This window comes from Oryctolagus cuniculus, chromosome 16 (assembly GCF_051225735.1).
Source record: "Oryctolagus cuniculus isolate XC-2025 breed Fujian yellow rabbit chromosome 16, ASM5122573v1, whole genome shotgun sequence".
NCBI lineage: Eukaryota > Metazoa > Chordata > Mammalia > Lagomorpha > Leporidae > Oryctolagus > Oryctolagus cuniculus.
In genome coordinates this window covers 13,371,766-13,383,616 of record NC_142882.1, presented here as the reverse complement: position 1 = coordinate 13,383,616, position 11,851 = coordinate 13,371,766, and the positions used below count along the sequence as shown (strand labels likewise).

The 11,851-nt window shown below is 40.0% G+C and overlaps 1 protein-coding gene across 1 annotated transcript; it reads left to right on the top strand.

Annotated features, from left to right (window-relative positions):
* Positions 1-6,363: 6,363 nt before the first annotated feature.
* LOC138847816 (vomeronasal type-2 receptor 116-like) lies at positions 6,364-10,846 on the top strand. The gene is made up of 3 exons (XM_089315546.1): positions 6,364-6,513; positions 7,613-7,736; positions 9,933-10,846. The coding sequence occupies exons 1-3, from the start codon at positions 6,364-6,366 to the stop codon at positions 10,844-10,846; spliced, it is 1,188 nt and encodes a 395-aa protein (XP_089171672.1).
* The last annotated feature ends 1,005 nt before the right edge of the window (positions 10,847-11,851 follow it).

Here is an 11,851-nt window from a genome sequence, read left to right as displayed (position 1 = left end):
AGTTGGGTGTGCATGTGCCAAACTGTATATCTCCTCAATCTCTTACTCCCACTCTTATATTTAACAGAGATCACTTTTCTGTTAATTTTAAATGCCTAAGAATAATTGTGTATTAACTAAGGAGTTCGACCAATGGTATTAAGCAGAACAAAAAATACTAAAAGGAATAAAATAGTAAGTTCTTCCTCAACAGTCAAGACAAGGGCTTATCTGGTCATTGTTTCTCATAGTGTCCATTTCACTTCAACAAGTTTCCCCTTTGGTGCTCAGTTAGTTGTCATCGATAAGTGAGAACATACGATATTTGTCCCTTTGGGACTGGCTTAATTCACTCAGCATGATGATTTCCAGATACCTTCATTTTGTTGCAAATGTCCAGATTTCATTTATTAAACAGCTGTACAGTATTCTGTAGAGTACATATCCCATAATTTCTTTATCCAGTCATCTGTTGATGGGCATTTAGGTTGATTCCATGTCTTAGCTATTGTGAATTGAGCTGCAATAAACATTGAAGTGCACACAGCTCTCTTTTTTTCCAGTTTAATTTCCTTTGGGTAAATTCCAAGGAGTGCGATGGCTGGGTCATGTGGTAAGGCTATATTCTGGTTACTGAGGACTCTCCAAACTGTCTTCCATAGTGGCTTTATCAGTTTGCTTTCTAACCAACAGTGGATTAGTGTCCCTTTTTCCCCACATCCTCGCCAGCATCTGTTGTTAGTTGATTTCTGTATGTGAGCCATTCTAACTGGGGTGAGGTGAAACCTCATTGTGGTTTTGATTTGCATTTCCCTGATGGCTAGAGATCCTGAGCATTTTTTCATGAGTCTGTTGGCCATTTGGATTTCCTCCTTTGAAAAATGTCTGTTAAGGTCCTTGGCCCATCTTTATATTGGGTTGGTTGTTGTGGAGTTTCTTGATCATTTTATAGAGTCTAGTTGTTAATTCTTTACCAGTCATGTAGTTTGCAAATAATTTCTCCCATTGTGTTGGTTGCCTCTTCACTTTCCTGACTATTTCTTTTGCTGTAAAGAAACTTCTCAATTTGAGGTAATCCCATTTGGCTATTTTAGCTTTGACTACCTGTGCCTCTGGTGTTTTCTCAAGAATTCTTTGCCTGTTCCAATGTCTTGAAGGGTTTCCCCTATGCTCTCAATTAATTTCATGGTGTTATGGCATATATCTAGATCTTTGATCCATGGTGAGTGGATTTTTGTATATGGTGTATGATGATAGGGGTCTTGTTTCATACTTCAACATGTTGACATCCAGTTTTCACTGCACCATTTGTTGAAGAGGCTGTCCCTGTTCCAGGGGGTTGGTTTTAGCTCCTTTGTTGAATATGAGTTGGTTATAGATGTTTGGATTGATTTCCAGTGTTTCCATTGATCTGTCCATCTGTTTTTGAACCAGTACCAGGCTGTTTTGATAATAACTGCCCTGTAGTATGTCTTGAATTCTGGAATTGTGAATACTCCGGATTTGTTTTTATTGTAAAGGATTGCTTTAGCTATTCACGGTCTCCTGCTTCTCCATATGAATTTCAGCATCATTTTTTCTGGGTCTGTGAAGAATGACTTTGGTATTTTGATTGGTATTGCATTGAACCTGTAAATTGCTTTTGGGATAATGGACATTTTGATGATATTGATTCTTCCAATCCATGAACATGGCAGATTTTTCCATTTTTTTGTTTCTTCTTCTATTTCTTTCTTTAGTGTTTTGTAATTTTCCTCATAGAGGTCTTTGATATCCTTGGTTAAATTTACCCAACGTACTTCAATATTTTGTGGCTATTGTGATTGGGATTTATCTGAGAAGTTCTTGCTCGGCCACAGCATTGTCAGTGTATAAAAAGCCTGTTGATTTCTGAGCATTAACTTTGTATCCAGCTACATTACCAAACTCTTCTATGAGATTCAATATTCTCTTACAAAAATTTTTGGGATCCCCTATACATAGGATCATGTCATCTGCTAACGGGGATAGTTTGACTTCCTCTTTTCCCATTTGTATTCCTTTAATTTCTTTTTCTTGCCTAATGTCTCTGGCTAAAGCTTCTAGGACTATATTGACTAGCAATAGTGAGAGTGGGCATCCCCGTCTGATGTCAGTTTCAATGGAAATGCCTCTAACTGTTCCCCATTCAATATGATGCTGGCCATGAGTTTATCATAAATTGCCTTAGTTGTGTTGAGGAATGTTCCTTCTAACCCCAATTTGCTTAAAGTTTCATCATGAAAGGGTATTGTATTTTGTCAAATGCTTTATCTGCTGCTATTGAGATAATCATATGATTTCAGTTTCTCAACTTGTTAATGTGATTGATTCTCGAACACTGAACCATCCCTGCATACCAGGGATGAATCCCACTTGGTTCATGTGAATGATCTTTCTGATGTGTAGTTAGATTTGGTTTGCCAGGATTTTGTTTAGTATTTTTGCATCTATGTTCATCAGGGAGATAGGTCTATAGTTTTCTTTCTCTGCTGTGTCTTTCCAGGGCTTAGGGATCAAGGAAATATTGGTGGCCAGCGTCATGGCTTACTAGGCTAATCTTCTGCCTGCAGCACTGGAACCCCAGGTTCTAGTGCCGGTTGGGGTGCCGGTTCTGCCTGGTTGCTACTCTTCCAGTCCAACTCTCTGCTGTGGATCAAAAAAGGAGTGGAGGATGGCCAAGTGCTTGGGCCCTGCACCCACACAGGAGACCAGGAGGAAGCACCAGGCTCCTATCTTCAGATCGGTGCAGCACGCCGGCTGCAGTGGCCATCTGAGGGGTGAACCAACGGAAGGAAGACTTTTCTCTCTATCTCTCTCTCCCACTGTCTAACTCCCCTGTCAAAAAGAAAAGATGATATTGGCTTCATAGAAAGAATTTGTGAGGATTCCCCCCTTTCAATTGTTTTGAATAACTTGAGAAAAACTGGGGTTAGTTGTTCTTCAAAAGTCTGGTAGAATTCAGTGGTGAAGCCATCCACTCCTGGGCTCTTCTTTTTTGGTAGTGTGTTTATTGCTGATTCAATTTCTTTCATGGTTATGGGTCTGTTTATGTTTTGTATATCTTCATGGCTCAGTTTAGGAAGGTTGTAAGGGTCCAGGAATCTATCCATTTCTTCCAGGTTCCTCAATTTGTTAGCTTACATCTCTTTGTAATGGTTTCTGATGATTCTTTTTATTTCTGTTGTGTCTGTTGTTACATTTCCATTACCATCATTACTTTTATGGATTTGGGTCTTCTCTCTCCTTTTTTCAGTTCGTTGGGCCAATGGTGTGTCTATTTTGTTTATTTTTTTCAAAGAACCAGCTCCTGGTTTTGTTGATCTTTTGTATTGTTTTTTGTTTGTTTGTTTCAATTCTGTTTATTTCTTCTCTAATCTATAGTAGTTCTTTTCTTCTGCCTGGTTTGGGTTGGATTTGCTGCTGTTTCTCTATATCCTTGAGGTGCATTGAGAGGTCATTTGTTTGGTTCCTTTCCAGTTTCTTGATGTAGGCACCAATTGCTATAAGCTTTCCTCCTAGCACTGCTTTTACTATATCCCACAAGTTTTGATAGGTTGTGCTGTCATTTTCATTTGTTTCTAGAAATCCTTTGATTTCTCTTGATTTCTTCTATGACCCACTGTTCATTCAGAATCATGTTGTTCATTCTCCATGTATTTGCATATGGTGTAGAGATTCTTGGGTTGTTGATTTTGAGTTTCACTGTGCTATGGTCTGAGAAGCTGCATGGTATAGTTTCAATTATTTTGAATTTGTTGAGGCTCCCTTTATGGCCTAGCGTATGGTCAATCCTAGAGAACGTTCCATGTACTGGGGAGAAATACGTGAACTCTGTGGCTGTGGGGTGAAAGGTTCTGAAGATATCTCTTAGGTCTATTTGGTCTATAGCATCAATTAACTCTGTTGTTTCCTTGTTGAATTTCTGTCTGCTTGATCTGTCCATTGGTGAGAGTGGCATGCTGAATTCCCCTGTAACCATTGTATTTGAATCTATATCTCCCTTTAAGTTCTTTAGTAATTCTTTCAAGTAGTCAGGTGCCCTGTAATTAGGTGCATATACATTTATAATAGTAATGTCTTCATGTTGGATTGATCCTTTAATCATTATATAATGCCCTTCTTTCTCTCTTTTAATAGTTTTTGTGTTAAAGTCTATTTTGTCTGATATTAGGATGGCCACCCCAGCTCTTTTTTGATTTCTGTTAGCTTGAAATATCTTTTTCCACCCTTTCACTTTCAGTCTGCATGCATCTTTGCTGATAAGGTGTGTTTCCTGAAGGCAGCATATAGATAGATTCTCTTTTTTAATTCAATCCACTAGTCTGTCTCTCTTGGTTGTCGAGTTGAGGCCATTTATATTCACTGTGACTATTATTAAATACTGTCTTTTTCCAGTCATGGTTCCTTAAACAAGCTGTTTATGCATTTTGAGATTTGTTTGTAGTTTAGTTGGCTCATTTTCTACATTCACCTTTTTTTGTAGTGAAGTTCTTGTTTCTGTATTTCTGTGTGCAGCACGTCTTTGAGCCAGTGTTGTAGGGTTGGATGTGAGGATACAAATTCCTTCAGTTTCTGTTTGTCGTGGAAAATCTTTATTTTCCCTACATTCATATACACTAGCTTTTCAAGGTATATTATTCTAGGTTGTCATTGTTTGTCTTTTAAAACTTGGAATATATCATGCCATTATCTCCTTGCCTGTAGTGTTTGCGATAAGTCTGGGGTGAGTATGATTAAATTATCCTTGAATATGATTCATTGTTTCTCTCTGGCACAATTTAGGATTTCTTCTTTGTGTTTCACTGAGCTGAGTGTTGCCACAATGTGTTGCAGTGAATTTCTCTTCTGGTCTAATTTGTTGGGGCTCCTGAGTATTTGTTGAATTTGGTTGTTTCTATCAATTTGCCTCTGTTGGAAGTTTTCTGATATTATTTCATTGAAAATGTTATACAAATAGAATTACACATAAACTGTATACACATGTTTATCAGTTTGGACTTGCCAGCAGCAGCCAGGGATGTCAGGTTCCAGAAACTTTATTATGAAAAATTATGCTTGGATTTCTAATTTATTTAACAGAATTCATCTGATATTTTATTCAATATTGTTAAACTCTAAAAAAAATTATTTGAAAATCAAAGTTACTGTAAGAGAGTGAGAGACAGAAAGAGAAAAGGAGACAGATCTTGCATCTGCTGATTCACTCCACAATGGCTGCAAGGACCAGGACTGGGAACACTCTAAGCCAGGATGCAGGAGCTTCAACTGGGTCTCTCATGTGAGTGTAGGGGCCCAGGCAGTTGGACCATCATCTAATGCTTTCCCATGTACATTGGCAGAGATCTGAACCAGCAGTAGAACAACAGTAATTTAACCAGCACTCACAGGGATGCTGGGCACTGTGGACAGCATCTTCACCTGCTGCACCACAAGGCCAGCCCAAATTTGCTAAAGTAAAAAAATATTGATATGAACATAATAGATTTCATGTATTTCATAGATACATTTCTAAGAAGATATCCATTCTTCCTTCCCTCCCTCTCTCATTCTCCCCTCCTTCCTTTCTTTTTAATTTTTGCAAAAATAGCATTTCAATTTGCTTTATAATCACAGGTGTAATGCCACAGTAATCATAATGATTCATAAATGAAAAGTAGAAAGACCATGTTCCACAGGAACTTACACAAGATGATAAGCAAAAATGAAATCCAAGATATCAGTTTCATTTTGATACATGGTGGGGTTTTTCTTTGCATCTATAGTAACTACTACACATCACAGAAAACAAATTATATTTTCTGATTGGAACTGGTTTATTTCAGTAAGCATAAGCATAAAGGTCTCCAGTTGCATCCATTTTTTGTCAAAGAGAGGATTTCATTCTATTTGGTAGGGGGTATATTTTGAAAAGTGCACATGTTTGCACTCACCTATGGAACCATCACAATAATCAAGATATCGCATATATAAAGCCATGTTGTTTACATTTGGAAAACTAAGATGAGCTTTCCTAAACCTCTAACAATCTTTCATGGTCAGCCACCCTGTGAGACACATCCTGTGATTTCTCTGGATTCAAATGGTCCCCATCATTTTAATGGGTGTTGGGGGGTAGAATTCCCTGCATTTGAACAATGATATGATGATCATTCAGACAAAAGTCAGCCTCCACCAAATAGAAAACCTGAGGATACACAGGAGGCAAAAGAAGGATTTCTCAGTCATATGCACCTCCCACCTCTAATCTGAATGTTCTCCCTCTTTCCAATTGTGCCTCCCCTCCAGCTTCATCCACTCCTGAAGAAAATCCAATTTACCAACAGTGCTGGGGAGGATGTTTCCTTCCATGAAACAAGACACCATATGGCACATTATGATATCCACAACATTGTGAATTTTCCTGCTGGATTTCGGTTGCTGATTAAAATCGGGGAGTTCTCCTCTGAGAGTGCACATGACCAAGGCTTGGTCCTCAATGAAGAGATGATAGAATGGCCTATAGCATTCAAGAAGGTGTGGATCCATGGAAATATTCGATACATACAGAGGGTCTGAGAGGAGATTAAGTGCGAGATTTTAAATAAGCATTCAATTCTCAATTATCATCTTGGCTTCAAAAGATATGGTGTCCCTTACACATATATGAGTCAATGTGTATTAGAAATTTATGTTTGTATTAGTTATTGCTGTTTTTACTTTGGGAATAATTATGCATTCAGATGTTGAGTGACTAAAATGAGCAATGTTAATGAATAGCGATAGATATCAGTATATAGACATAAAATTACAAAATACATGTGTACAGAAATTCTAAATTTTTTCAATTTTTTATTTATATAAGGTGAAAAATTTTCATTTCATGTATATATATATAGATATATAGATTTAGAAGAACAGTGATATCTTAAATATGGTGAGAGTCATATATTTTAATGCAGCATGAACACAAGTAAATTATAAGTTGATCTATCCATCGCCTATTTGTAGAAAACATTCTCATTTTCATTGTCATTGTGGTTGCCAATAAGTGCAGTTTCTTTTCTGCATAGCATCTCACAGCTGTGGTCAAATGTTTTATCATCATTCTACTGTTGAAATCCCCCAGGGAATTTTGTGGGTGATTTGTGTAACTATCATGCTTTATGCCCAAAATGCATTCTTAGTTTCTTGAAATTGATACTCTTCCTGAATCTAGAAGTCCAGAAGAGGATTAGATACACAATCCATATTTTTATAACATTTGCTCATCATTTCTCTGTGGCCTTGTCTTTTTCTGAATACGCAGTCTCAAATATACACATTACAGAATAATGATATGAATGTTAAAGATTTCAGAGGAGGAAATGTAGTAGAAAGAAACAAAGGCCTAGAAGAATAGATCTGGTGATGAACAAAATTACAGCAATCAGGTACCCTCATAATGTTTGGTAGACAATTGACAAACCTGGAACGAGCATCATAGAAACTACAAATTGGATGTATGAAAAAATCAACAAGACAGAGAATGGGGAAGACAGTGATAACCTTCAGAGTGATGGGGCAAATAGAGACATCTTATCACAGTGCCTAATGATGTGCAAAACAATGACCATTGCTTCTCTTTCCCCCTCAGACTCCTCAGTCTTTATGTGGCCAGAGGTGTGGTCCAGGATTCAGGAAAATGCCACAGGAAGGAAGAGCTCTCTGCTGCTATATTTGTGTTATTTGTCCAGAGAGAGACATTTCCAATCATACAGGTAGAAAACATGTAACTCACTATGAAAACTCCACCATCTTAACTATTTCTAGATAAAAAGGAAACCAAGAATCTTTATAATGGGATAAGAGTGCCCCGTTGTTCTCTATGCACACTTTCACTCACTCTTTCCATACACTTGTTGTATGCTCACTCTTGCCATCTCAGTAGTCTGGTGGTGCTCATCCTCTCTAGCTCAACACTGACACTGATTCTCTCTGATATCCTTCTTTTCCATCCAGTGCTAGATGAGGCTGTCTCAATCTGAGATCTTCTAGTAGGCCTACTAATGTCTGAACAAAAAATATCAGATGAGCGTTTGTTAAGGCTCCCTAAGGATTTCTAGAAATCTTGAAATCAAAACTTTTCCATACACACCTGAGAAACAGGGAGCTACTTCACAGGAATTGTGATGGGAATACTGTATTACTTTCTGTGCTGGGTCTTTTACATAGTGCGTGCTGTGTAGTACACATAATGAATGCCTCCCTTTGTCCTTTTGTTTTCTATACTAGAATAAGAGAAAATAAGAGTGAAATATACAGACAAAACATCCTAATAACTATGCAACTACATAACACCTCCAGTCCTCCAGTCCATGAAGCTTGTATGATTACCAACTTAAAACCTGAGAAGCACTTTACTACAAGTGTGGACCAACTAATATCATTTCCTTTCTTTTAAAAAATATTTGTTTATTTCAAAGAGTTACAGAGGAGACAGAGAGAGAGAGAGAGAGAGAGAGAGAGAGAGATTCCATCTACTTATTCAAGCCCCAGACATGCACAATTGACCAGGTTTGGCAAGGCAGATGCCAGCAGCCAGGTTCATTTGGGTCTCCCACATGGGTTCAGGGGACCCAAGTACTTGGGCCATCTTCTGCGGCTTTTTCCAGGCCATTAGCAGGGAGCTGGCTTGGAAATGGATTACTGGAACACAAAACAATGTCCATAAGGGATGCTGGCATTGCAGCTGGTGGCTTTACATATCATGCCACAACACTGAATCTACTTTTGTTTCTTAAATTGACATATGATTGAGAGAGAGACATGGTCACCAACTGGCCTGTTCTTAATGACTTCCTTCATGCTGCTGCTGCAGAAGTGTACTACTTCAACAGAGACAATGTGGTGTCCATGTGGTGTTCACATGACTAAAATGATGAACAAGCCATGCTTTCAGTGAAAAGGAGTGGAAAGTTCTCTTTCAATACTGTGATGAAAATATCACTTACTCCCATACAACCATTAAAAAACTAGTAGTGGTGGCGCCACGGCTCACTAGGCTAATCCTCTGCCTTGTGGCGCCGGCACACCGGGTTCTAGTCCCGGTTGGGGCACTGGATTCTGTCCCGGTTGCCCCTCTTCCAGGCCAGCTCTCTGCTGTGGCCAGGGAGTGCAGTGGAGGATGGCCTGAGTCCTTGGGCCCTGCACCCCTTGGGAGACCAGGATAAGTACCTGGCTCCTGCCATCGGATCAGCGCAGTGCGCCGGCCACAGTGCGCTGGCCGCGGCGGCCATTGGAGAGTGAACCAACGGCAAAGGAAGACCTTTCTCTCAGTCTCTCTCTCTCACTGTCCACTCTGCCTGTCAAAAAATTAAAAAAAAAATAAAAAAAAACTTAAAAAAAAACTAGTGGCAATAATTCTTTTCTATGCAATCACAGCATATCAACATTTATATGGAAAGAGTGATGAGTCCATGCAGGAAATTAGAGTATTGACTGATGTATGGAAGTCCTAGGAGTGATAGATATTTTAAATAGGTCATCTACATTTGAGTATTAAAAAAAAAAACCTTAAACCTGGTGACCGCAGACAAATATTTTAACCCATGTGAACACAAGCTTCTCCAGAGAAAAACACTAGGGACAGTAGAGAAGAGGGTTTGGAAGAATCTATGCCCATATGAAATACAGGAAATACATCACTTTGAGAAAATAAAACACTGAAAGAAATATCTCTGAGTGACAAAATGAGTCCCCAGAGCCCCATGTGCTAAGGAGCTTGTTTCAGTGAGCTTCCTACACCTAGAGATGAGCATTCTCTCTGGGTCAGGAGTGCAGAAATATACTTTAGTGTGTCCTGGTACACATTAGAGCAGGCTGGACTCACCATGACATTGCAAAGGGGACCATTTTCCTTAACAGGGAAAAAGGAGCAAATTGTGAAGTGGAAACAGTCTTCCTTTTCTCCGTAGATGCAGAGCAGTGCATCCCGTGTGCAGATCATGAGTACCCAAACATGGAGAGAAACCGCTGCCTCCCCAAGCTGGTGACATTCTTAGCCTTTGAGGATGACCTGGGGACGGCTCTGGCCTCCATGGCTCTGTCCTTCTCTGTCCTCACAGCTGCAGTCCTCTGGGTCTTTGTGAAGCACCGAGACACTCCCATCGTCAAGGCCAATAACAGGACCCTCAGCTACATCCTGCTCATCGCCCTCCTCCTGTGCTTCCTCTGCTCCTTACTCTTCCTTGGCCGTCCCAACACAGCCACTTGCCTCCTCCAGCAAATAGCATTTTGCCTTGTGTTCACAGTGGCTGTTTCCACCGTGCTGGCCAAGACCATCACTGTGATTCTTGCCTTCAAAGTTACAAAACCTGGAATAACTATCAGGCGATTGCTGGTATCAGGAGCTTCTAACTTCATCATTCCCATCTGCTCCTTGATCCAAGTGGCTCTCTGTGTCATCTGGTTGGGAATTTCTCCTCCATTTATTGAGTTAGATGCACATTCTGAGCCTGACCACATCATCCTGGTGTGCAATAAGGGTTCAGCCACTGCCTTCTACTGTGTCCTGGGCTACCTGGGCTCCTTGGCCCTGGCGAGCTTCACTGTGGCTTTCCTAGCCAGGAATCTGCCTGACACATTCAATGAAGCCAAGTTCCTGACGTTCAGCATGCTGGTGTTCTGCAGTGTCTGGGTGACCTTCCTGCCTGTCTACCACAGCACCAAGGGGAAGGTCATGGTGGCTGTGGAGATCTTCTCCATCTTGGCCTCCAGTGCAGGGCTCCTGGGCTGCATCTTTGCCCCCAAGTGCTACATTATTCTCATAAAACCTGATAAAAATTCTTTGAAAGCTTTAAAGAACCAACGCAGTTCTAGGGGATCCTGAAATTTTTCTCATGCATTTCTTCACATTTTCAACTTTGTAATCAAAAGGAAGTTGAATTCTAACACTGTAAAATAAGCAAAACTAAAAACCGTTGTTGTTTAGGCAATGAGTCCAGCAATTAAGATCACCTTGTTCCATGATTGTACAGTTTCCATATATGCATGGATATGTCCTCAGTTTGTCCTTTTCCACTGATCAAACCAATTCTGAGCCAATGCCACACTCTTACTTACTGTGGTGTAATAAAAAGTTTTGATATGTAGAAGGGTGTGTACCTTTGTTCATTTTTAGAATTGTACTATCTGTTTTTGGACTTCTATACTAACTTTAGTTTCAGTTCGTCGAGTTCCACTAAAAATCTTTTTTGGTATTTTGCTGAGTTAAATTTATAGGTTCAATCTGGGGAGCTATGACATCTTTATAAAATTCTGTCATCCAATATATTAATATTATGTTGCTTTTTAAATATACTTCAAAAACATTTCCTAATTTGGTGATAAAACTCTTGTATGTCTTTTTTTTTTTTTTTGACAGGCAGAGTGGACAGTGAGAGAGAGAGACAGAGAGAGAAAGGTCTTCCTTTTGCCGTTGGTTCACCCTCCAATGGCCGCCGCTGCAGCCGGCGCACCGCGCTGATCCTGGCAGGAGCCAGGAGCCAGGTGCTTTTCCTGGTCTCCCATGGGGTGCAGGGCCCAAGCACCTGGGCCATCCTCCACTGCACTCCCTGGCCATAGCAGAGAGCTGGCCTGGAAGAGGGGCAACCGGGACAGAATCCGGCGCCCCGACCGGGACTAGAACCCGGTGTGCCGGCGCCGCAAGGTGGAGGATTAGCCTATTGAGCCACGGCGCCGGCTCTCTTGTATGTCTTTGTCATCTTTTTTTCTATGTACAACTTCTGTTTCTAGTATAAAGTCAGATCTTTTTTCTATTAAATTTTTAAGTTTCTTGCTGCTTCTGCTATAGATTCTGCAATAAAGTGGATTTATTTACCAAAAAAATCACCTT